Source organism: Athene cunicularia (genome assembly GCF_003259725.1).
Source record: "Athene cunicularia isolate RWA chromosome 2 unlocalized genomic scaffold, athCun1 chr2_part1, whole genome shotgun sequence".
NCBI classification, from domain to species: Eukaryota; Metazoa; Chordata; class Aves; order Strigiformes; family Strigidae; genus Athene; species Athene cunicularia.
Window position 1 is genome coordinate 10509203 of NW_020799095.1, and position 27828 is coordinate 10537030.

General features: G+C 35.2%; 1 protein-coding gene across 4 annotated transcripts in view; it reads left to right on the forward strand.

Annotated features, from left to right (window-relative positions):
• Positions 1-27828, forward strand: part of NEK10 (NIMA related kinase 10) — a 107939-nt gene that overhangs the window by 25788 nt on the left and 54323 nt on the right. For all 4 annotated transcript variants that reach the window (XM_026843578.1, XM_026843579.1, XM_026843580.1 and 1 more), the window contains 5 exons: positions 180-317; positions 1691-1736; positions 2351-2472; positions 2659-2761; positions 11847-11922. In XM_026843578.1, coding sequence (XP_026699379.1) covers positions 180-317; positions 1691-1736; positions 2351-2472; positions 2659-2761; positions 11847-11922 — 485 coding nt within the window. The remainder of the gene's footprint in view (positions 1-179; positions 318-1690; positions 1737-2350; positions 2473-2658; positions 2762-11846; positions 11923-27828) is intronic.

Consider the following 27828-nt stretch of genomic DNA (forward strand, 5'->3'; position numbering starts at 1 on the left):
GCAATATCGAAAATACCCTTGCATTATTAACACTAATAGATAAATAATTGCATTATTTTTTCAGCACAAATCCAAAATGTAACGCCATACTAGTTACTATGAAGAAAATGAACTCTATCCCAGCTAATATCAGCACACCATCTTATATTCATTTTAGAAGGACATTATCTTTTTCATAGGTTAGAAAACAGAATGGACAAAATCTCCTGGCAATGAAAGAAGTCAATTTACACAATCCAGCATTTGGAAAGGACAAAAAAGACAGAGACAGCAGTGTAAAGACCATTGTCTCTGAATTAACCATCATCAAAGAGCAGGTATGTCTCATGGACTCTAGTTTCATGTATGGACATTCTATTGTTAGCATTATTAGCTGTGGGTTCTCATATAGAAAGCTGCCTGGCAGAAAAGGACCTGGGGGTATTGGTTGACAGCCACCTGACTGTGAGCTGGCTGTGTGCCCATGTGGCCAAGGTAGCTAATAATGTCCTGGCTTGTGTCAGAAATAGTGTGGCCAGCAGGGACAGAGCAGTGATCATCCCCCTGTACTCAGCACTGGTGAGGCTGCACCTCAAACACTGTGTTCAGTTTTAGGCCCCTCACTACAAGAAAGACATTGAGGTGCTGGAGTGTGTCCAAAGAAGAGCAACGAAGCTGGTGAAGGGTCTAAAGCACATTGTCCTAAGAGGAGCAGCTGAGGGAACTGGGGTGGTTGTTTAGTCTGGAGGAAAGGAGGCTCAGGGCAGACCTTATCAGTCTTTACAACTACCTGAAAAGAGGCTGTAGCAAGGTGAGTATTGGTCTCTTCTCCCAAGCAACAATCGATGGGACAAGATGGAATTGCCTCAAGTTGCACCAGGAGAGGTTTAGATTGGATATTAGGAAATATTTCTTCACTGAAAGGGTTCTCAAGCACTGGAACAGGCTGCCCGGGGAAGTGGTTGAGTCACCATCCCTGGAGGTACTTAGATGATGTGTAGATGTGGCACTTAGGGACATGGTTTAGTGGGACTCGGCAGTGCTAGGTTAAAAGTTGGACTTGATCTCAAAGGTCTTTTCCAACCTAAATGATTCTATGATTTTATATAGCAGGACTTCCAGCTGCTGTTACTTTTTTTGCCCCGTCAGCACAATATGGGCCCCTTTTACCTGAATGCTGCCAGTATCGAAAACCTTCTTACCATAGTGTTAGCAGCAGTGCAAATACTTGTTACTAAAGATTCTTACTGTTGGCAGTATTTGAACTTTTTTCAGGCATTCTATGTTAAAGTTGTGATGGAACAAAGACTCATCAGTTTTCTATTTAATGAATTCTTGCATTTAAAATACAGTGAGAAGATAGTCTTTTCTGTAACTGAAAATTAAAAACTCAGCCTGAACATTAGTGTTCTTAAACTAAGCAAGCCAATACTTTGATGCAGGCATAATTGCCCATCTTCAAACTTCATTTACTCTCAGTTATTAAGGGGTGAATGTATAAGAGTCATGCTGTGTTTTCTTCCTGGCTGCTCGAGCAATGTGCAACACTCCTCTATGTTTGGGGTAGCAGTGAAGGTTTACTGCACTGCAGTTCATAAGGAAGTTTGTGGAATCCTTGTGGAACCTTTCCTTCCAATGTGTAGCTAAACATTATAAACACTGTGCCACCAATTTAACTGTTCAAACATCTACATTTCTTTCCTCATTGTAGCTTTATCATCCAAATGTTGTACGTTATTACAGAACCTTCTTGGAAAGTAAGTATAAAGGCAGAGATTTACCACCTTGTACATAATGAAGAAATAGAAATATATAATAAAACCATTTACATCTTGGAAGGAGTACATCAAATTTGAGGAGCAAATGGTAATATTTTCTTCAAGAACTGCTACAGTTCAGACAGGCTTATATTTCTTTAAAACTGAAAAAATGGTGAGATATATTTGTATTTATTTACCTATCAATTAAACTGGATGCAATATATATAGTAAGGCATCATTCTCATACTATAGAGTTAAAGATACAAAATTTACAGCTGGAATGCTAAGTAGGGAGAAAAGCTATAGTGAGTAGTAGAATGAATGATACAGATTGCTCAGCCATATTGTCTTAATTTTCTTATAGAGTTAGTTACATGCATCTGCCCGCTAAATGATTATCAGGTTGTGAATTCTTGTAGTTGCTGTGATATAAATTGAGGAAAAAATGGAATAACAATGAGTTATAATTAAAATGTATTTGTCTGTACAAATACATTTAAAAAAAAGTAAAAAGTAACATCTTTTGAAATATATTTTAACCTCAAATACTCTATTTTCAAATGCCTTCTGTAAATATATAATGTTCTATTAATTCACTGTCTTTTATATAGATGACAGATTGTATATAGTCATGGAGCTCATAGAGGGAGTGCCACTAGGAGAACACTTTCACTCTTTGAAGGAAAAGCAACAGCAGTTTACAGAAGAAAGAATATGGCATATATTTATCCAAGTAAGGGCCTTTTTTTTTTTTTTTTTTTTACTGGACCTTTCCTGCATGTAATTAGTAACACCATTTATGTTTTTTAGGCTAATAAATGACAAAGTAATGCTTTTTATATAAGGCACTGATATCAGATATGAATTTAATTTTATGTACTTGTAGTTAAGAATCTTTGTAAGACTGTTTGTTTTTAAGCTTTGTCTAGCTCTTCGTTATTTGCATAAAGAGAAAAGGATTGTTCATCGAGATCTTACTCCGAACAATGTCATGCTTGGGGATAAAGACAAAGTTACGATTAGTAAGTACAACTACTTTACTTGAAGAGAATTTCCCATGATGAATGTGAGTAGAATTTTTTTACTGAAATGGAGGAGATGATTTAGCCCTAAAAAAATTAAGCTATAGTTTTGCTTCAAGGCCTGTTTTTATTTAAATCAGCAAGAATATCGAGATAACAGATTAGATAACAAGTGCTAATGAACATATGAAGTACAACAGCCATCTGTTCTACTCCAGTTTTACCATGCAATTGTTTAATATCCATCAGTTATTCCCAGTGGTCAACTGCAGTGAGGTGCTATTTGTCTAAGCCTGTAGTAATGAATATTCTTGATATAAGTTTCTATAATCTTCACAGTGTGGAAGAAGGAGCCTAGGCAGCTTTCAGGACAGGCTTTGAAAGTAGTGTGAACAGTACAAAGTATGACGAAGTTTTACTCTTTGAGTGAATTAATACAACCGGGTACACACAGCGAACCTTACAGGCAATTCAGATACTGTAGTTTTTAAAGTTCTCAAAGAACTACTGCATGCTTTCTTACTGCTCGTGCCACAGAACTAAATAGACAATTTGAATACTGCAGAATTGTTGTGAAAAGTCTTTATGCAAAAATAAATCTCTCTTCTTTAAGACTAGCAGGGAAGCGTAGACATACACACACCCAACCACAAAATGCTCAGTTATAAGAGGCAAATATATTTAGTTGCTGTTGTTATATAGTAAATACTTATACCTGATGATATACATACTTTCATTCATCATTAAAGTGTATGTGCTGAAAACCTCTGATCCTTAGTAATTACAGAGTTCTGAAAGAAGGTAATTTAATGGAACATTTGTGTCTGAGTAATGAAAATAAATATTCAGATTATTATTTTCAAGTATCATGTAGTTGTATTTTTTATCAGCATACTGCCACAGAGGGGCACTCTTGTCTTGATTTAACATGTTTGCCTTATCTCTGGTCCAATCTAGATAGAAAGAAGTGCAAATGTACTTTCAAATGTAAGATCAAGATTGCCCTTGAAAAGCATTCATATTCCTGTCAAAAATTTACAGGAGTTGAGGAAAATGGGAAGAACTGAAACTTATTTTGACCATTTCTACAGGGATTGTTTTGAAACTATTGCAATATTTAAACAAACACCTACTTTATTTAGTACTTTAATTAATACCAGCGTACACTGAATTTTCAGAGGGAGCTGAAGACCTTTTATCTATTACTTCTGAATTTTACTGAGCCTTGTTGTTTTACAACCTTAATAAGATTAAGAATAATTTACTTTCTTTCCAATAATAGTAAATATGCACAGTATTGGTGCATGATGTGGTATTGTGCCTAACTCATACAGTCTGTGTATTCCAAAGAATGGAGCATTTGTGATCTTGATAATTATATCTCACAGTATTTGTGGATAATTGTACTATACATTTGAGAATTTCAGGTGGTTCTAGATGAAAGTCAATATAAAATGTCAGTAGAAGGTGGAAGCATATGCTCAAGTATTGAGAAATCTTGTATCTGCCTTTGCAGTGAATTTAACCTATCAGCTTTTACAAAAGGAGAAGGTCTGCTCTAAGACCTACTCAGAACTGTAGTTCTGTGTTTACAAGCTGCACAATCATCCTAAAGAGAGAGATTTTCTGGAGTCTTACAAATCTCAAAACTGTCCAAAACTTGTCTTGATCTAACTAGAATAATATTGCTGTGGACTACCTGTCAAGCACTGTTTTGTGTAATGAAGATAAAGTCTCCAATGGTCCAAATTATTTTGCTCCATAAAAGAAGCTTGTATGGCTTATAATACTGCTATTCAGTCCTCCTGGAAATAGAACTCCTGTTAATCTTTTGCTATGAGAATCTGCAGGCTGACAATGTAACAAAGGCAGCTTATTCCCTTGTAACTAACATTCTTCAAATATGTTGTCTTTAGAGAGGTGCCTTAGTTTCAAACTCTCATGGTAGCTTTTGATTTAAAGAAAAATAAAGATAAAGTGAGCAGTACATTGGAGCAAAGTGCTTCTATAGGCTAAGACTTGCATTCTGTACTGTGCATGGCTATGCAGCAGTCCCAACAATGAACTGCTTTAAGAAAGTTCTGGGACCCACGGGTAGGCGTTTCTCACCACGTATGTGAGAAATGAGCCACTTGCATTTCAAATCCCATGAAGACTTTACGCTAGTTGAAAAGGAAAGGAGTGCATAGTGTGGGAGACATTCCCACCTTGCTGTCAGCACAGAAAAAAATAAACCTGCTAAAGAATTATGCTTGCTCGCCCTGAATTCATGGAGAAATGTTCTATAGGTAGCCCTTGTAGAACAATGCAAGCAGAACTTGGTAGTCAGGGACCTATGGTGAAAGGTGGCTGACAACTAGAATTCATACAGGCAGAGAACTCTGCAACCAGCCTCGCACAATGTAAGATTAAGCGAAGGGGCCTTTTCTACATATGGTCTCTGAATATCTCTGAACATCCTCCCGAAGCAATAGTAGGAAGAATTTTTGAATCTGTATAGTCACACCGTATTTTCTTTTTCTTAAATATTGAGTGAGATTAGACACTATCTTTATCCAAGACCTTTGTTTATTGTTTTGTTTTTAAACTTATGTAATATACAAATGAAAATCCTAAACCCAGGAGGTGCTTCGTTCTAATGTGAAGATTATATAACTTCCTTTGTGGTTCCCATGACATCTTTTACACATGTCAATTAGATCTGAATTATCCCAGTCATTTTCAGGCTCTTCTAAGTTGTGTGCTGTTGAAAATGGAAACAGACATTTACAATCTGATCCTAGCCAGGCTAGTGGTGATATGAGATCTCTGTTTCCGACTGTAGAGAACTTTAAGCATGCTGTTTTTATGTAGTGTGTGGTACTGCCCACCCCACTCATTTGTTCTGTTTCATCTCTGACATAAATTTGATAGGAAGGGGGCCATAACTGCCATCTCTTATGTTATCATAATTGGTTGAGCTACAAATGCTATGAAAATATAAATATTAAATCATGTGAACCTACAATTTCATAAAACATCTATTTCTAAATTGGTAGAAAAGTGGTACTGAAACTGTATGTATCTGGTCTGGTTGAATGTCCTATTTATAATTTCTGATACAAAAAAAAAAAGGTAGAATTTTAGGCACAGCCTGAATGAAAGTAATTTTGCATAGGGCTTTAGAGATTCATTGAACCTGTATTATCTGTGGCTCTCAGTTTAATTTGCCCAGACTTTTTATATAAGACATTGAGAAGTTAGTTTTATGAATTGAAAATGTGTATCTGCTTTTATTGCAGCCATATCTTACTGCAGCTGTATTTTGTTTCTAGCACAGCACATTTCTGTCTAGAACTCCATAGCTGCATCTGTTTGTAGGACAAAACAGAAGACTCCGTAGATCACCACTTTTCCGTAGTGTCATCTAGTTGCAGCAAGGTTTAGATCTTGATAGTCAAAGAGGGCCATGTGGAATCAGTTTGACACCTTTCAGGTCAAGAAAATCAAGAACTGTGAAGGGTTTCATACGCTCTTTTAGATGACATGCTCTGTTTAATGTTTAGTACACATGATACAAGGGCAGCAGAAAGGATCTGTATGGAACTGCAACCTAGGATTATATAGCAGCAGAAAACTAGTTTTGAGACAACTCATCTGTCTGATATACTTCTAATCATAGCAGACAGCCATAAACTGTCAGAACAATGAAGTGAATGAGACTTGAAAAGTTCAGATAGTTTCTGGATGCTGGAAGAAAGCTACCTGTTAATTTTGTAATTCAGGGTACTTGCTTGTTGAGTGCACCTTTAAAAAGACCTGTTGGCTCTTGATTCTGTGCTATGCCTGGAGAAGCAGTGGCTATGAGATGAAGTGGATATAACTAGTGTCTGTTGTGTATTAGTCACTACTTTCCAGAGCCACTTGGATCAGTGCTAGGTTTTTTTCAGTTTATATGGTCCATTTAACCAATCTTCATTGTCAGAATTGCTAGCCTTCATACTAAGATTCAAGCAAATGCTTGTAGTACTTAATTTTCAAAGCTTCCATAATAGGCTGAGTGGAATTTTCCACTTGTTTACATTCACACTGTAAATTAAACATTCTGGATACTATTGGTGGATTAACAGCACAATTGCATCTCTTTCTACAAATCTCAGTTCTAGATGTGGATCAATGCTAATGTTCTTAGTGCAGAAGTTACAAGCGTTACAAAACTGACAGATAGTAGACTGAGTTTACGAAGCATTGATATTAGCACACAGAAAGGAGAATAATAAATAGGATAGCTAGAAGGTGCATTTGGGAATGATGAGAAATTCTGTTCCCATTCTATTGATGAAAAAGAGTAGAACAAGTATGTACTGTTGTTGATTATCTTGATTTTAGGATATGCTTTTATGGAAAATAAAATTAAAGTTATATTTTTATCTTCCACATCACTGTAACTCACTAAGTTGCTGACAAACTTTCTTGATTACAGTGCAAACTTGCTGAAGAGAAGCAAAGTGATTTTGTCTCATCCTGAGCCTTTCAGGGTAGAAGAAGAAACTGTTCAGTGGGGGACACAGTGAAAATCTGACCTGAGTAGGTCTGAAGTTCACATGTGTGGTGATATGATTCATCCTCCTTTTTGCTTTGCTTTTGCTCTTTGTGTCCGTATGTTATGAAAAATTAATGGCGTTTTCAAAAAGGGTTAAAATATAAATTAAGGTAACAAACATACAAATATGAGATTGGTGTTGTTAAAGATGTAGTATCTGGAAAATTTTCCTCTTGTTTTTATTATAGAAGATCAACCTACTAGGTGAAATCTTTTGGAAATAAAATGACAAAAGAAAAAGCAAATTCTGTCAATAAAAAGAGAAAAAGCATTGCAGGTACCTAAAATACTCATATAAAGAGACTGCTAAAATATAGAAACTTCTTGTAATTCATCTATTATGAAAGCTGAAGAGATTGTTCTGTAGGAGGTTAAGATACTAGTCAAGTCAGCCTACTCACTTTTTCATAGTTCTCTCTTCCTTTCATACCCTCTTCCCCGGCCTGTTAATGTTTTCTGAAACAGCTTTACTTCATTATCACTTACTCTGCTGCCCTAAACACAATATAAACAAGTGAAAACAAGTAAAGGGTGTTTCAGAATTTTAAAGGATTATGACTGCATCATTTTGTGTTAATATTTCTTCCTATTTGAGGACTGTCTTGCATGGTTGTTTGACTATTTTTTAATGAATTTTAAAAAACCCCTTAACATACAGTTTTCTAGATTCCTGATACACAGAGAAAAATACTCTCAAGGCTTAATGTTTACAATCACAGTACAAATTCTAATCAAGTATAATAATACCATCTAGTCATAGTTTATAAATATCCATGTAATGGTGAAAGTGTGTTAGGTTTTCATTGTCTTTGAACAGACTTAAAATAATCTCCTTCATCAATGAAGGATGACAAGCTTCCAACCATTAGAGGAATTAGCTGTAAAGAAGTAGCGTCAATTGAGGTTGCACAGTAGACAAAGCACCAGAAAATATTACCATGGAAATTTTATTTTAGAAAACTTGTTTGCTAGACTGGTATACTTGCCATTCCCCTTAGTTTACAAACTCTCATGTATTAGGATGGTACAATAAATTTGTAGTGGTGATATGCATGTATTCACATGAACCTGAAAAAATTGAAGTAGTGTTTAAAACCAGAAAAAGTGTCATTTTTCCAAAATGACATACTCAGATGAAAACAACCATTATTTTTCAGCAACAGACAGCTCTTTTTGGGAGCGTGGGGGAAGGGGTCAGGTAGATGGATCTTTCCACTGGTGCCATTAAAGCTCCAAGACTGTTTCCTCATAGAAATCCACTCATGGAAATCCTCATGTCATCCACTAGCATTTTGGTTTTTCTTCAGCTATAGAACAAAATAATCATGGTTTCTTTTATTTTTGATGCAGAAGGGGTAGTTTTTACTTTTCAGGAAGGTAATGTAACAATCAAAATGAGGGGTTTTGTTATTTTGGGGGGATGAGGGAGTTGCCTCTCTAATGCTGGTTTTGTTCCGGCATTGCAAGATTACAGAGGGCAACAAGTGGTAGACAGTTGGTAGACAGTGGTAGACACTGAAATATCAGGTCTGGGACTAGGTTAAAGCAGCACAAAAGTTGCCTGAAAAAGGTTGAGTTAAACTCATCAAGACACAAGTGCCAGATGAGCTGGTTTACAGAGACAGTACAAGAAAGGGGCAGGACTGGTCGTTTTACAGCAGAGGGTTGTTAGCTCATCTTTCTCATAGAATTTTGCTCTGAATCACTAAGACGAGTTCATCCAACCCTTCTGGATGGACTGATGCAGCATGAATTTCTGCATCCTGATGCTGGTGGTGGCTGGATGGCCTGCCTATTCTCTCCCTTCATCCTGTTTTGTGCTGTCTTTTTGCTTTTGCTCTTACCAACCTTTGTTTTAATTCATCTAATTTACTGGTTTACAAAGCTGTCCCTGTGCTTCTGGGTATGTGTGAGAATGTTTGTGTGAGAATGGAAGTGTAGGAAAATATTTGGAAGCTGTAAGTTTTGTATTTCATTCTGAAATTGGTGAGATTTGTGATCAGATGCATTTGCTTTCACACAGGTATTTGTGAATTGGTTAGGTCTAGCTTCTAAGGAAGGGCCCATTCCTGTATTTAAGAGCTGTGTCTTAATGCTTGGTGTACCACTGGATGAATTAACTGTAGTGAATCAAGATGGTTCAGGAAGAATACTTTCTTTAATAAGTGTTTTGAATTTCAGAAGTGACCAATAAGATCATAACATAAGAACCTCAAGATCAGATCAAAGATTTATGTAGGTCTTTCTCTGTGCTAAAAGCTGACGCTTGGGTAAAGTTCCTAAGAAGCTGAGCAAGTATCTTTCTCTCACAATTCCATTCCAGCTTCTAAAGACATACTGCTGTGGTACGAAGCTGTTTCAGAAAACTGCCAAATACAAATTGTTGCAATGAGCCCTCATTAATCAATTCTCACTTCAAAGCTGGAACAATGAATAGCAGTTATTAGGGGTCATCTTTATATTTGGTCATATCTTCATTTAATGGTATGGGAGCCAAGCTTTTCACAGTTCTCAGAAATTCTTTCATTTGTCTGTTACTTATTGTAGCAGCTTCTGGCATCAAATACCAAATGAATCCCGGAGTATTAAAAGTTGTAGATCAATTTATAAGCTGCAGACATACGCCTAAATAAATTAAAAGAAGCAATTTCACTAGTTCGATGCAATTCAACATTTGCCCGATCCTTTTCATTTAATACTGTATTATGGTCTTAAAAAAACTAAGAAAAAGCATTTCTGTTTAATATAAAAGTAATTGTCCTGTGCTTTACATTCCTTAGCTCTGGCAGTACCAGTAGTGTGTAGGAGCTTCTTGATGGTGTCAAGACGGGTTAGCAGAATTTGGAAAAAGTTACTGACTGTGAAACAGTTTTTTTCCCCTCCACTTCTGAGGACATGAGCTTAAAAGGAAGAGAATAGGTTTACTCCATCTGGATGATTTTCCCCTTATGTTCTTTTTTCCAGATAATCACTAATGTTGTATTAAAATAGTCTACTTCCAGAACCAAGATGTCCAGCTCTCCTCTTTCCTTTCCTAAATCTTTCAAGCACCAGGAACTGAATTTATTGATTGATGTAATGTATTAATTCTCTCCAATGTATTGATACTCTTCATAGAATATTATGTGAAGGTTTCCTAAGGGGAGAATTTAGAATGATGCACCCCAGTTAATTCAGGGAAGCATAGTATCATCGTTGCAAAAACTTCTGGTCCTTTTGGGATTAAAATTCCCTGGAGTGAATTGCCTTAAGACTGTCTTAACTCAAGGGCAAAAGGGAGGCTTCTCAGTCATCCTGTTAATTTAGCATTCTTTCTACTTACATTTTCCAAGCACTGCAGAGCTGGTCTGTCTTTGTACATTTTGTTCAAAGAAAAATGATTTGTGGCCTGGGTACCTAGATTTGGCTTTCTTATCAAAGGCCCTTTCTGAATAAGAGATCTACTCCTTTTCAGACCCTTGAGGTTCACGCTGAGCCAGAGCCAACAGAAACTAATTTTTCTTACCTGTGTTTCTTCAGATCTGCAGCTTTTTTGATGAGTAGCAACATTTTGAATTAAAATGTTTATGAACTGTAAAAACAATTGGAATAGGAATGCTATGGGCTCTGTCCAAGTAGAACAGGAGTTTTAAAATACTTTAAACAATACTATTTACTACACAATTCTTCCCAATTCTGAAGTAGTATTACAATACAAAATTTATTAACAGACTTTAACAAGTACAGTGATTTTTCTCTTGCTCTCTGTGCTTGGATTTAAGAAAGTGCAATGTATCTTAGATGCATTGTTGCATTCAGGCAGCAGTAGAGTACTGAACTGAAAAAAATGAACTGTTTGCATGGAATTTAGATTAAAAAAATAATCTCTAAAGACTGTATGTGACAATTTTGTGAAATTGTCACCTGATAATTGCATGAAAGGCACTTACAGTAAGATGATTGCATGATCATCTAAATCTACAGCTTTTGTCACAAGGTAAGGCTAAGATTCACTGTTACTTCTTACCAAATGCAATCTTTGAACGTGAACTATTCTGATATTAGACCCCCACATACTTCTTTGAAATTTAATTTCTGAGAAAGTCCGCCCTTCCCAGCTATTATAATTTGAAGGAAATTGAAATAATTGCTAATTTCACTACATTATTTTTCCATTACTTTGGGCATTAGATCACTGCTTATTAGATACTTACCATTGTCATGCAGTTTATTGGAATATATTGATAGAAATCTCAAAAACTGGTCATGTAGTTTGGATTGGAAGCATCAGAAGTGTGTTTATAATAATTTTAAAGCTGGCAGGCCTAATTCAAACATAAGTTGTTGATTAATGTGGAGATACGAAGACAGTATGGTCCAGTACTGGGAAATATATAAAAGATAAAAAAAACCCCAAAACCTCCCTTACACCCTCCCCCAACTTTTCAGCTGTTGTGAACTAGCACCGATTGTCATGTGAAGAGGTTGTTTATCGACATCTGAATCTTTTCTTCTTTATTCTAGCTGACTTTGGTCTTGCAAAGCAAAAGCAAGAAAACAGCAAACTTGCATCAGTAGTGGGAACCATTCTATACTCATGGTAAGTACTCCTGCTTACAACATTCAGTCCAGTGACCACCATCTTCATGGTTACTTTTTTGGAGCAGACAGGCAATTTACAATGCAGTAACGAACAATGTGAAAGCTACCTACCCACAGCTACTCTGCAGTAGTTGGTTGCCTGCCTATTTTACTGTTGCCTATTCTTGCACATGTGGTTACTGTGGGTTAAATTAGTGCAAAAATTAAGTAACTGTGGTTGCGTAGTAACTTATTCATCTATCTATATCCTTATAGATAAAGAAATGTGATCTCAAGTTATAAAAAACCGATGTAAACAATGTAAATTAATTTTAATGTCTTTTAGACTCATAGAATCATTTAAATTGGAAAAGACATTTAAGATCATCAAGTCCAGCCATTAACCTAACACTGCCAAATCCACCACTAAACCATGTCCCTAACTGTCACATCTACACATCTGTTAAATAACTCCAGGGATGGTGACTCAACCACTTCCCTGGGCAGCCTGTTCCAGTGCTTGACAACCCTTTTGGAGAGGAAATATTTCCTAATACCCAATCTAAACCTCCCCTGTCACAACTTGAGGCAATTTCATCTTGTCTTACCGCTTGTTACTGGGGAGAAGAGACCCACCTCACTACAGTGTTCTTTCAGGGAGCTGTAGAGGGCGATGAGGTCTCCCCTCAGCCTCCTCTTCTCTAGACTAAACACCCCCAGTTCCCTCAGCCACTCCCCATACAACCTGTGCTCCAGACCCTGCACCAGCTTTGTTGTGTTTTGTAATTGTGGCTTCAGTTAGATTGTATGTGTGGACAGCTTACCTTCTGAAAAATATTTGAAATTGGTGCTAGTGGATTTGTTTTGAGTCAGTAGTCATCTGGTTTTAATAATTGAACAGAAAAAATATTTTCTGAAATCTGAAATTTTCAGTGGTAGAAAAGCATTGCACACATTGTTTACAATCTAAGCTTAGTAAATGCATAAATGACTGCTATAAAATTTTGCCTTAGACAATACATTATTCTGTCTGCTGAATGAGCTGCAGTTTCCTTTGGCATCCCATTTGTGAGCAAGCCAAAGCGAGAAACCATATTGCGTTAAACTGTAGTACTAATATAGCTAAATTCCTAGGTTACTACTGACGTGTGTTTTGTTTTCTTAAGAGCATGGGATAGAAAGCATTTCCTGTCCAAAAGTTTCCCCTCAATATGTCAACAGTGTATGTAATTAAAAGTATTATATGTGTGTCAGAGTCTCTCAAACAAAAGTATCTGTAGGCAGGACAGAGTATTGGTTTCTTGTGTTGCATGATATATAATTAACAAACTTGTCTTTTAATTGAGGTTACTGTATTGGAAACAAAGGGAGCACATGTAATCTGTTTAAAAATCTAAATTGCAGATAGCACAATCTCAGTATTCATCTAATAACAGTTGATGTATTCTGGGCTTGCCATTTAAGATGAGAATTTCTGTTGATTGAAATGCTAACATCAGAAATCAAGGAATTGCTAATTTGTGCCACAGTTCTGGAACTCTCTCTTCATTTGTAAAATTACTGCTTAAGTTTTTCCTACCCTAACAACTGCTTTATTAAGGTAATATTTTTACAGTATTTTCAGCTGAAACCTTGCAGATCCAAATATTCCTCATTCTTGCATGGTCTTGTCCAGCTTTACAACACTTTTTTGCATACAGCTGCTGTTCCTTCCCTTCACAGTCTCTCTGTTGCTTCTACTATGTCCAGCTTTCTAAGGTCAGAAGTTGATTTTCTTCTTTCATAGAATTTCTGGTGCTCTTGTTTCTGCTGCTATACATTGCCAGTTCTAGCTCCTGTGAATAAAGTGAAGTTTATTTGGCATAGGGAATAGAAAAAGAAAACTACAGTGAATAACACACAAAGGATGTTGAACAGCAGTCTATAATACTGTTTTTGTCAGAAGTTTTAATTTACAAAATACCTGTCAATAAGGAGAAAAATCTAACAGAACATTTTATCCTAAGTAAAACTGGAAGTGGTTTCATCCTAAATTTATTCTAAGAGCACTGCACTGGTTGGGGCACTGACAGTATCTTTCTCAGAAGTTTACAGGCATTTTCGATGTCAGTCGTCTTTTCTGCTATGATGACCACATGTGATGACCTGCCACAACGTTTGGCTTGCACTTGTGTGCTTGTAATAAGTAATCAAATGTTCCAAGCTATTGGGGGAGCTACTGATGGCTCTTCTGAAATAAGAGGGGAGTCAAGACCTTAGGCATTCAGCAGTTGAATATAATTCATGTTGCCATTTTTGAAATTGTTGCTTGTGATTTCTTAGTGCCAGAATGACAATGATTGACACTTAATCCCTAGAAATTGCTAAATCCTAAAATGACTTCAAGAATGAGTCCTTGCAATGTGTTAAATATTCAAGTCTCATACCTTGAAGACTGATGCTTATGCTGCTTCTTAGTGAGCAAAAGTAAGGTGATTGCAAAGCTGCAATTTGAGTGACGCACAATCTGTGAGTCATAGTTTGGGTAGTTAAGTGTAGTAAGAGTTTGGTGTAAGTAGTTATGTGCCATCTTTTTCAAGTCCTTTGAAATAATTGATTTTTTTTTTTTTCAGTTATAACTGGGCAGGGCAGCTGTTAATGGGAAGTTATTGCGTTCTTTTAAACAACAGTTACAGCTAAACTGTCTGCAAGTTAGATCAGTGTTTATAAGTGTCAGGTTCCAAACCATGCCTCAGTGGCCCTCAGGGTCACCGAGTTGTAGTTTTCTTATCCTATCTACATTCACTTTTTTTTTTTTTTTTTCTGTTAGATTCTGTCGCTGATGTCTTTGGATCTTCACATGTTATTGAAAATTTTTATTTGAAAGTAGTGTTCTGTAGATTTAAATACTTTTTAAAAGATGTTTGTTTATACCACATTTATTATTATTCTCATACACTTTGTACATGGAAGTTCACATCACAGCTAGGACTTTGACAGTTCTTTTTTACCTCTCTCTGTAGTTATTTGGATGTAGGCATGAGGATAAACAGTCACTTAATGTGTTGCAGTCTCTCACTAAGTGGTCTTTAGGGACATTACTTGTCAGTTCTACTTCACAGGCTAAATCATGGAAGCAGTGGTCCTTGCCTGTCTGCTGTCAGAAAAGAGAACAAGGATACAGTACTGATGTAATTGTATTTAAAATGTATGCTTGAGTAATATTTAAAATGATAGCCTAAAGCATTAAAGTCTTTCCAATGTCATAATAATTTAAGAATGTTAAAAAGGCTTTGCAAACAGCTGAATGCACTGGATGGCACCTTCAAGGTACTCGGCTAGTACTGTCTGTGACAGTGGGCTTTTTGATATGGAAACCTGTTCACAGGGAATGATGTGAATTGATTGAGTATTTTAAAACGTCATGAAGCTGAAGTCAGAGCCTATAGACTTAATTTTTCTTTGACTAAATTTTTTCTGTTTTTTTTTTTTTGTTTTTTTTTTTTTTTTTTTTTTTGTGTGTGATTTAAGTAGATGTGAAGTGCTATAAAATACTCAAATATTGGGAATGCATATCTGCCAAGAGCAGCAATATTAATACCTGCACCAAAAAAAAAAAAAAAGAGGAAGAGAACTAACTGTGAGACAGCATTGTCGTTTTAGAAATTGTTTTCTTCTCAATTGACAGGATAATAGTTCTGGGTAGTTTGAGATGCAACCCGCCCTTCTTGGAGCACACAATATAATACAGAAACAAAATGATAAATTTCAAAAGTAGTGTCTGTTGCTTATTGTTTGAATTTGGCTGTGCAATGTTATGCAGAGTGGTTCAGATAAAAACATATCACTATATGTACCAAACATGTTTGTATTTGGAGTTGACTGAATCGATTTGCTAATGCAATTTTTCAAAAACTGTCTCGTCATAAAATAACAACAGGCACTGTTTTATGTTTAAAGAGGGGCTTATATAATTATGCTTTGTAATTGTGATAGTTCTTAATTCTATTTCACACTAGGTTTTATTCTACTATTATACTCATTAAATTCCTTTTAATTGGTTATGTCCTTGAATTAAAAAATCCAGTAATGTGTAAGTTCAGAATTACACTTAATACATTCAAAATTAAGGAAAAGACTGCTTTAGGGAATTAGTAATGAATTCTAAGGTCTTTTTCCAGCTCATGTCACCAGAAACAATCTGCTCCAAGTTAGTGGTAACAGAATCTTTATTATCCTGCTGTCTCAAAAGGTTTTTCCAGAAGAGATGTAGCAAATTGTACATGGTTATAGAGAATGTTTCCTTTCATGTATATCTGCCATTTCTTTGTTTCACAAAAAGGATTGTAAGTTATGAGAGGACATGTCAAGAACAGATCAAGAGATACAAGTAAAAGTTAGCCAAGTCATGGTTGTGATAAGTGCTTTTGTAGTCATATATGTATACAGAAATTTTAGAAAAACTCTGTGAAATGAAGTAAACGAGATTGGGATGGGATAGAGAATTTCATCATAACTCCTTTAGAACTTGACTGATCTTGAAAAGCTGTTGGGAAACCAGGAGGAAGAGCAGACCCCCACCAGGTATCATTAAGTAGTAGTTGAGAATGTTCCGCGTTAGTTGGAGAGCTAACTTGATCTTTCTGAAACATAATTGTTCTAAAATACTGGAAGACTCATACACAGAACAATTGTATGTAAGATTTGGCTTTTTGTTCTAAGGTTGAAGTGTTTTCTCTTTGTGGTGTTCTGAGGAAGCTCTCATATTAGTCATAATTAGAGGTACTATTTTGCTTGTGTCCCTCATCTATGCTGTGGAGGAGAAAATATTCCTTGATCTTAGTTTCTGTTTATGGACTACACAGTCAGCATACTGTGTTATATTACCCACATTTCTTTTCTGCTACCGGTCACTGCTTCTATTCATAACCATAGCTTGTGAAGGCATACATAAATATTGTGATATGATTTAATGCAGAGATCTTCAGTAGCTTTTTCTTCTCATTGCTTGTTCTGGTGTCATGATAATTTTTTTCACTTATTTAAAGCTTTTTTGTGTTGGGAAGGATAATTTAAGATGAGGGTGTGTGTTGTATTTTCATACATACTTAGTTTTTAGCCTGCTTTATGATGCTCTATGATCAAAATTATTATTTTCCCAGCAGTTCTTTCTTCCTCCAAAAATAACCTCAGAACCATTTCACCAATTTCAACCAAATTTAAGAGTTTAGGTTCTTTCAATGTTTGTGAAAATTTGGTGATGGAAAGCGAGTAGAGACACAATGTAATCATCTTGGTGAGAAAAGTTTTTAAGCTCAGCTGAAATGTCATCTTCCAAATAAGCTGCAGTACATGCTGTCATGTGACAGTAGTTTGGTGTGTTTAGATAACCAGGAAAATAGGAAACAGAAGGTACAGTGGGGTGAGGGAGAGTAGAAAACTAGTGAAAAACTAGTCTTGTGCTAGTTTTGCCATTCATGGAACAGCTGGCTCCTGGAGAGGATTTGCTGATTTGATTAGAAAGGTAACAGAAGTTAAATAATCCTTTCAGGATATTAATACAGCATTTTTATCAGATCTTCTGAAAGTTGATTAGTACAAGCGTTCACTCTGAGAATGAAACATAGTAATGAAGTGTAATGTGATAGGGTGGTTGCAATTTAGACGTAGGTTTATAATAATGTGTGTCAGCAAAAAGTCCACTGCAATAGGAGGTGGAATTCACAGGGACAGTATAGCTGAGGACAGACAGATAATACTGGCTTTATCTGTATGCCACAGTGCAGCTCTGAATAGAATGTTGTGTTTCATTATGGACATACCACGACTGAAGAAAAAAAAGAAAAAAGAAAAAAAAAAAAAAAAAAGCTGAGTGAACTTCAAGGAAGAACATTATAAGTAGTTTACAGAGTTTACCTTATAGAAAGAAGACCGAATTGTTAAAGTTTATAAGTTTTTATTAAGTAACAAGTTTGTCTAGAAAACTGTCACTTCACATTTGAAATGTAATTAATACTACATCCAGTATTACATAGCATTATACGTGAGAGTGAAACTGGAAACGATGTGGAACAAAGTGAGAAAACACAAAATTAGCTGTATTTATCTCTGGAAAAATGTTTCAATGTAAATGACAGAAGTCCTCATCATAAGACATAACTAGACAGAAAAAATTAAAATGCAAAGAGAATTTAAAAAAAAAAAAGGCAAAAAAATCTCGGACTAAAAGAAAACAGGCCACTTTGGAAGTGACATGGACTAGGTCATACAGATGGTTTTTTTCTATCCTAAGAAGAGAAGAATTGTTTTATAAGGCCATAGAAGTAGTTTAAAGTTATAGCATAGGTTTTCTTGATGAAAGGCAGTGTGAAAACATGCAGGTTAGTTTCTATATCTGTTTTCTAGCAAGTGAGTGGTGCTGATCTATCTTCTGAAGAGTTATTTCAATGATTGAAAAAATATAAAAATATATGTAATAATTTTATAGACTCCGTGATGAATTTAAACTGCTATCTTAAAAAAAATAAATTACTATTTTACCAACAGCTTCTTAACAGATTATAATCCAACCATGTACTTCTTGGAATTAATTCTTCCTGTAGAACTTGTATAGCAATTATTTGAATGCACATTAATTATTATGTTATAATCCCTTTGGAAGAGATTATAATAGTGAACGGACACTTTTTATGAGAATAAGATTAGTCATTTCATCAAACTAATTTATGAGTTTGTAAATGTCTTTTAGTGAAAAGTTACCGGTATTTGATTGCTAGAATTATTCTTATTTAATTTTTCTTTTAAGTAATGTCAAATGAGCTTTGTTTAGATGAACTATGTTACTATGACATTTGAACTGCAGGACTTAGTATACTTTTAGTGGTTTTTTTCTTTTTTTTCCCATTCTCTTCTTAGGTGTCAGCCATATTGGTATCTTGACAGATCCTTACTATTTCTAAATCTTTACTATTTCTTGTTCTGCTTTCCTTTGCTGTTCAGTATATGGTGTGTTTTTTTTAATTTCTAGTGCTATTATATGTCATCTTGCCGTCTTTTATGTTACCTTAATAGTGTGTTTGCCGTTTTACCATGTCTTCAGTGGCCAGTTAAAGCTATTTCCTGTTTTCACTTGTGTCTTTGGCTTTAGTTTCTGGTATGGCTTTTGTTCAGTTGCTTGCTTTTTTATAGTAGCCAGATTTCAAAGCTCTGTCAAGGATTGTTCAAACTGCTTTAGTCTTACCTTCGTTTGTTTAATCTCTTTTATACTATTTCTTGGATTTTTTCACAGTTGAGTTTTTACACAGAATGATCATTTTTGTCGTCATAATAACTTTAATGGTAGAATAGAGAAAGTACTGTAACAGAAGAGAGTTCTTGGACTACGTCGAGACATTATTAGTGTAAGTACCAGTGAGAAGTGGCCATGTCTCATTGGACAAATGTTAATACTGGAATTTTAAGGATCTGCTCTCCTCTTTTTACCCTTTTGTATATTGTACAGTAGCAGATTCACTGTCTACTTCAAGGAATGGCAGGACACCTGTGACTTAAGAATTACTGGAGGCATCTTGAGGTATGCTAGGCATCTGACTGAAAGAACAGCCATGTCAGGAACAGACTAACAAGCAGGAGGCTGAATGTTTGTAATACCTTTCTAGAATAATTGAAATAAAGAAAATAAGTAGGAGAGACATCTGGTTAAGAAATACTATAAAAGGGCATTGATGCCTTTTAAATGAACAAGAGGTTCATGTTTGAGTCATCTGCAAGCAGAGCAGCCTCTAGTCTTCCCTTACATTTCCTCTCTTACCATAAGTGACCATATTTTCTGCTTGAGATGCATCCCTAGACTTATGAGGGTCTTTTTAAAAATAGACATAATGGAAGAGTCTGTTTTGAATGAAGGAGGGGAGAGGTAAAAATAAATTATTTGCTGAAACTGGAATAGCTTTTGTGGGTTTAATAATTTAAACTTCCTTTTAAATAAATTACATTGGCAGCTGACATCTTCCACATCTAGAGTCCTCAAACTTCTTGGTTATGGCTAGTTATTGCTTATAGGAACATCATCAGGAGATTGAATTCAAATGCTTCATGATTTCAGACAGACATATACCTGCATCTATTCTGCTATCTGTTCTGCTGAAGAAAGTTCTTTTCCTGGGTTACTAATCAATGTCTAGGCTCTCCATAATTTGAGCTGCACAAGTAAAGGTCAATGATTTTATGACTGACAAGGTAGTACAGTGTTATCCAGAGATGTAGCAGTGAATTAGCTATATGATCCCAACTGCATACAAGTCATCTGTGTATTTTTAAGGAGATCAAAGTGCCCAGTTAATAAATTGGGAGATGCAGGACTGTGTTGTAAATGTAATTTGTTGGTTACTATTTACAGCTTAACACGTACAGTATTATCCTTCTACTTCCTATCTCAAGAAGAGTTGATAAAGGCTTTAGCTTATCCCTGAAAGGAATTTTATAGATAATTTAGAGAAGAAAACTGTGAAATTAAATGGTTTTACTCATCACCGGATCATGTGACAGTTCAATTTAGGTCACTTGTCCTATTTTGCTTCTGGCCTGTTTCTCAAGGGTGCCTGTTACTGTGATTAGGGAGTGAGCTGAATAGAATGAAGTGGTATCTCAAACCTCTTACTTCCTTCTCTTTTGTCTTTGCTCAATTCCCCATGTAGCCTTACTTTTTCAACTGATATTTGTAAGTGAGCCACCAAGCAATAAATTCTTTGTTTAATGTTAAAATATATAACAAATTATGCCTAGATTATTATGTTATGATCCTGTGCCTGTATTTCATCTACTGACTTTCATGAGGGTTTTTGCAGGCATCTGGATCAACAGACTTTATTTAGATTTGGGAATTCTAAATTTTGTGTAAAAGAAGGCAATGAAGTTATGATCTTACTCAGGTAAAATCTTCAGCTGTCTGCTTTCTTTCAGTTTGGTTTTTAATTTTTATTTTACATTTAATCCATAATAAATGTGATTGTTAGACAGCAATATAGTTATTACTTGTATATTAGGTTCCAGCAAATCCAAATGCTCGAAAAGTCATCTAATTCATACATTACTGTCAGAAACAAGATACTGTCAGAAGAAAGTCTCTGTGTGACTGGAATTCATTTTGCTTATGTGTAGTCATTCAAAACCCAGGCATCTTATTCAAGTCAAGCAGCTAGATGGTTACTGAAAGTAACGGAAAAAAAACAGGCACTTCAATAATGAATTTCATCCCATCTATCTTAAACAACTATTTTATGATGAGATGAATCAAGCACTTGATGTGCCTGTCCCTCTCCATTTGCTGCAGATGGATATGGAGCACTAGCTTAGTTTAAATTTAGGTGAAATCAACACCTTATATGAAATCTGTTATTAAAATGTATTTATTTTAGGGCTGTTGTAGAATTGAATTTACTACTGATTGTGTCTTCTTCTTGCAGATACTTACTTTTCTATGTCTCCCTTTCAGTTTTAAATATTCATGCAATTTCTTGATGAGCTTGGTTACTTGGACAAAGGCACTGAACAAAGTTCATTCTGAAGGGCATATAACTCAATAAGCAAAATCCTCTACCATTTTTAAATGTTCAGATTTCTGTTCCACAGATAAAAGGAAAAAACTTTTTTATTTTCTTGAGCTGTTTGTACAGTTACAGACTTAAGGCAATTCCTCAGAGCATTTTATAGGAAATTGCAGTTATAATTCACTGGAAAACATCTCTGGTTGGAAGGAATCAATTCTTAGAGGTATCTGTCAGATGCATGTTATGAGTACCTTTTAGAATACGAGTGTTTCAGTTTTTATGTATATGGATAGCAGTTTGCCACAACTTACAGATACAATTTATGTACAGCATTGCTGTTAAAACTGACAGCTTGACAATCTGCTAGATGTTTTTTTATGAATAAGAATATCAGATGTGTGGACCATGCAGTGATGCTTGCCTCTAATAATATAAATCAAAAATCACATTGAAGGGAAATTTTATTTTGTAGGTTTCAGAATCTGGTTTATACTTCCACTCGTTTTAGACTTTGTTCTATGAGGCGTCTGAAGGAATAACAGGTGCAAATTAAAACTTTATTGTGTTTTTCTGGTTTCAGCCTCCCAGAATCTCTGTATGTAATACTGGAACTCTAAACTACATATTAATGATACTTGGATTTGTCCTTATTATTTACTCAGAGGTGCATATGATAATCTTGAAAATTCAGAAGCATAAAAAAGTTGAAAGAGCTGTGCACAGTTTGAGCTTAATTAGATAACTGTATTTTCATTACAGTGTGAAAGGTGATACTTCATGACATTCTTTAGTAGTAATAAGACAAATGAAGGAAGAAGCAGCTTGCTATAAACATCACTGTCTGTAATAGAGCATGCAAGACTTTTTAAACTGTTCTTGAAACAAGTTTTTAAAAAAGTGACAGCCTAGAAATGTAGTAGTTTTACACAGGAACTCCTAACAAGTTTTTTTTTCCATAGCAACAGATACAGCATATAGACAAGAAGGCCAAATTCAAACTGAATTGTATCTTTATGGGATATTTTCCCAAGATACCTACACACTGTATCCTGATGAGGGGAAAAAACATTGCAAATAGATGCTTAAATTTTTTAGAAGTTTATAGAAGGCCTTCACTGGGGATAAATGCACATAAAAGCCCATTAAACTCCAATACTCACGGTCTGCTTATAAAGGATATTTAAATATTGATAATCTTTGGTCCTTGCATTATGTTGAGTGTTCTCCCAAATTTTGTTGCCAATGTAAATCCGTAGTATTGTACACTGTGTTCCTGAATTGCTGTATTTCTGAAATGAAATATTCACAGAATACTGTTCTGGCTGGAAAATTCTAGAGAATGTATCTTTGAGTAGTACTGTATATATCTGTATGAACGTGTGTGTGTGTGTGTATATATATATATATATGGACACACAGAGACATGCATACACACATATATGTAAAAATCAGTAAGGATGTTTATACTTGTGAAGTTAATTCGGTTTAGATAGGATAAGACAGATACCTCCATGTTTTTTTTTAGTTTAATTTGTTGTTCCACCTTGTCAAATTAAGCATAGATTGGTTTATCCAGCTAACAACACTGTTTCTGGCATAACTATATTCGAACTAAGTTGTCATGTTTATGTCTTCCATGCTTTCAAGTCTATACGTTCCTGTACTTTAATGAGAATTCTTGGCAGCCTTTTTGTTCTGCCTGCTGCCACTGATGCTAAAGCAGAAGATTGAAATTACACAGTGGTGTTCCAGCAAGTAGCCAATTGCCATATCTGGGAATCTTTGGAGCATGTTGTTTTCAAAGATGGGAACATTTAGATATGGATGTCTCTTGGACAGCATACTTGGTGAACATGGGTGAAGCGTATCCTTCAGTTTTAAAGATACTTTTTAAAAAGACACTTGTGCAATGAGGTACTTTTCTAGTACTGTTCTATAAGATTCAGAAAGAACTTGTTTTCCCTGAAGCTAAAGGTTCATATGTGTAAAAGCAGTGAAAATATAAAGTTGCCACAAAAAAAAAAGCCTGTCTGATAAATACATGTATCTTTTCTAACTGCCAGACATGTACGTACTTGCAGAAAAAGTAGAGTTCAAAGATGGGAGAACACATAATAGTTGAATATACCTCACTGGTCTTCTGAGTGTAAACATGTAAGTCTTCACAATAAAACTGCTGTTTTCAGCAACTTTTTGTATAGCCTTTATGCTCTGAAAGAGGAACTGAGAAGAGATACGCTGAAGCTTTTTACATATTTTAGTGGATTACTTATATTTTGTTTGACTAAATTTTTGTTACTTAGAAAAGGCTAAAAGAAAAGTTCAGTTAAGCATTATGAACTGAAAGTTGTGCTTCAGTGGAAGCTGCTTTTATATTTATAAAGCTGGCCTCTTGGCAGTTGTATTTAATATCTCTCTTCCCTAGAAAAAATTTCACAAATTTCTGCCAGTAGCAGTTGTTTTTAGGACTGTGATATAAACTGTGTCAATGAAATGATTCCAGGGGAAAAAAAAAAACAAAACAGTTGTAGAAAAAAAAAACCCAGACCAGTCATACCACTCCTGGGCCAACACAAGGATTTGCATAAACGTATGATGATGAACTAGATTAGAGAACTGACCTGGCTGAAAAATAATTTATCTTATTTTTCAGGTACGTCAGGTTTTTGATCTGATGCACAATGCAGCTGTAGTGGTACTTGCAGTATTTTTCAAATATACAGCCTAAACAACTTGCCACATATGATGATGTTTTGGCCTTCACAGTTTCATATTTGCTCTAAGTTTTGCTGGGTGAAAAAAGTAGGTATGAGTGACTCCTTGCACTTGGGGATTAGGAAGAGGACCTTGCACTCTGAACATGCTTCTACCTTGAATATTTAATGATTTTGGTATGAAGAAGATTTTTTGTTTGTTTCTGTTTAACAAAGCAATAAGTAAAAAGAACAATAAACTTTTTAAAAAATGTCACTTGGTTTGTATTAATATGTGACATGGTGAATTAGAAGTGAATTGTTGACTGGTTTTCATGTGTTCTAGAACACTGTCTTTCTGCAATGCTAGAGGCCATAAATTATTCTTCAAAGTTAATATATTTGGCATCTCTAAGCAATAAGATATAATGTTAGCACGCATAAAAGCTTAGAAGCTTGTAAATGCAAAGAAATATGAATCAGTTGTTTAATTTTAACTGGATGTCCGTATCTTTATTTTCAAAACTGTAAAATAAAAACCCCCAAAAGGTGGAGTATAAAACATCTGCTTCTATTTTAGAGAGAGACACACTGAATATGTGCTGAAGGAAAGCTGCAAGTTAGTGATTTCTCTAAACTGTCAATCAACAACAGTGAGCTGAGAGCTACACTGGTTTATTACTGGGATCTTGTTTTACACATTTCTCGGTGCTCATTAACATTTCAGATTGAGACAGACTACACAACTTTAATACTATTTGCAGTGAAAAGTGTCCTTCTGCATCAAACAAGCCTTTTTTTTTTTTTTTCTTTTTAAAGATTTTAGTAAGAACATGAGAGGTATCATGTAGTCTGCTGTATCCTACAGTTCTTAGTGGCCTGTCACTAATCTCTGATTGGTTTTGCCTCTGTAAACTAAATTATATGAATGTAGAGGAACTTTCTGGGTAGAAACAGGCAATGCTTGGACTAGAAAATGAAACTGTTGAGATTACACTGATGAGAGAGCAATTATACACAAGAAATTTACCTCTCTTAGGGGACGTGACCCATTTAAAAATTAGATATCCCACCTGATGGCAAGAGGATTTATTACACCGTAAAATTGCAAACTGAAGGTAGTAAATTTCTTCCCTATCCCAATACATTTTAAAAAATGGTGGAAATGATGAATTTTTCTGTCATTGGCAGCAGAGGCTTAGGATGCCTGTAAAGGTGTCTTTTGTGAGGAAGAAATTTTATACCTATAAAATGTTACAAAAATATTTAGCATAATTTGTAGTAAGAAAACTGTATACAAGTTAAAATACAATGTAATGAAATATTATAGAATTATTTGACAATACATTTCAAAACAGAAAACTGAAGGCAAAATTTTTAACTCATGATTGAAAATCCTGTTCCAGCTTCAACACTCAAGGGATAGACAGAATATCCCCAAAAGGCTTGTGTTGAATTCTTCCTGTAGGTGAGAAATGCAAATAGCTTTCAGCAGTGTTCACAGAAGCTTTTTATTCAGACTGTTGATTTTGTGGCTCCTGTTTCTTTTTCCATTGCTTTTAGTGGTAATTATGAAGCTATAATACCAAATGCGTATCTGTAGCTTACAGCAAACTATCCAGAGAAAGATTGTGAGAAACAGCAACTGCTTTTCTATTTTACCCTTGATTTTCTCATTCTTTGGACTGAAATTGGTGGTCTTGTCCCTTTTTTGAGAAAATAGATATTCATTGAAACAGGAAAGAGTCTAAAGTGATATAAGGCATTTTTTTTTCCCCACTGTTATAACAGTCAAAAGTAGAACAGGCTGCCCAGAGAGGTTTTGTAGTTTTTAACTTAAAAAATTTTCAAGACACTATTGGATAAATCCCTGGTTAGCCTGGGCCAGAGAATGGCAGTCTCATTTTTATAGTGAACTGTGGCAGATTTTGTAAAACCCTTCCTCTACTTTGCTTTGATGAGTTCTGCCAACTATAATGGCTATCCATTGCAAGCAATTATTCTAGATATATTATCAAAGACATCTGAATATCTAAAGCTAATAGAAGCTGCAGAGACTTTTAGTATTTAGGATGGGAAGAAAAAAAAAAAAAGTTTATCAGTATATGGCAAACTTGTCTACCATCTCTCCTACTGTCCTGTCTCCAACAGTGGCAATAAGTCAGTACCCACAGGGAAGAAAGAATAGGATAGGCATATCTGATACGTAGCTAGCTTCCAACTATTTTCAGCTTGGATTCTTTCTTGAACTAATTATGGTTTCTAGGCATGAGTGCTTGTATAGCCATCACAACTGCAGGAATATCCATCAAACTTTAAATAATCAATTGGAGGAATGATAAAGACTAAAAGCAATAACGTGGTCATTTTTAAGACCTTCTGCAGTGGTGTATGCTGCTTATTTATTTACTCTTCCCACCTCTTCTGAGAGTTAGTCTTGAAGAACCACTCTTGTTTTAATTAATCCATAACTGTTGAGTTGAAATCATGTCTCATTTGAAAATACTCCTCATACTGTAGGATGACGTGTACCAGCTTGTGCTTTACACCTGTTGGAAGCACATGGATTAACCAGTGAACACTGTACCAAGACAACTCACAAGTGGCATAATGAAGTTCCGTGCAGCCTGGGAAATCTTCACTGGTTGTGTCCCATGTAAAGTCAGCCTGATAATATTGACAAAATTTCTTGAAAGCTTTAGAAGCTCTAGAAAATTAATGCTGTTTTGAGAACATTGTCCCCTCAGCTCCTCCTTTACTCCTCCTCCAAATTCAGGACTTCTTCCTTCAGTTTGGAACTTCACTCCGCTAATGATTAACATGCACATGAGGTAATCCGGTGAGGATAGTCATCTTTCATATAGATGTGTGATAGTACTAGTGTAGCAGATTCAGATTGGGACAGTCTGTTTGTAAATCTCTGTTAAAAGTATTTTTAAGTGAAAACCATGACAAAATAACAGCAGTGATCAAAACTACAAATGAAAGCTTGATTGCAAAAATATCTCCAAGGCCATGTAGAGGTGATTTGGTGAAATGTGTTTGGTGTTTTCTGAGTAGCACAAATATTGACAAGTTTTTTATTTTTTAAAATCCTAATTAAAAATGTGGGGTACTATGGAAAGCTATCTTCTGTATTTGAAATAACTGCTTGATTTTTGCAAAAGTAGTTCAGAAGAAAAAAACAGATAACTCATATTAAGCAATGGCTTAATCAAATTCTAGATTAATTTTAAGGCTGTTGGCATAGGCTTTGTTATTAAACATAAAAGCAATGTTGATACGTTGAGCAAGAGTGAACTTTATGAGAAATAGTTATAAAACTGTCTGTTCAAGGATGCTGAGAATTTTGAGAATTATTTTGTGGATATATTTCTGTGTCTTTCATTTAGAAGAATTTGGTCTTGCTTTTGTTTTGAACACTTGTTTAGTGAAGGACTCTCCTATAGTTAACATAATGCTGCTGAAGTAAGCTTTTTCAACTTGAATATGTAATCTGGAAATGAGCAGTGATTTGTAAACCTAGAGGAAAACTGTAGTGATTATCTTGAATATGTTAGCTGTAAGAACTAAATGACTAACTGTATAAGTATCTGCTGCCTCTTTTAATAATCAGGACTCTTGATATCATAGAGTATAGCATCAGTACTGCTGCTTCACGGCAGTATGATCAACACTTGGAGCGATGGAAATTAAATTCTTTAT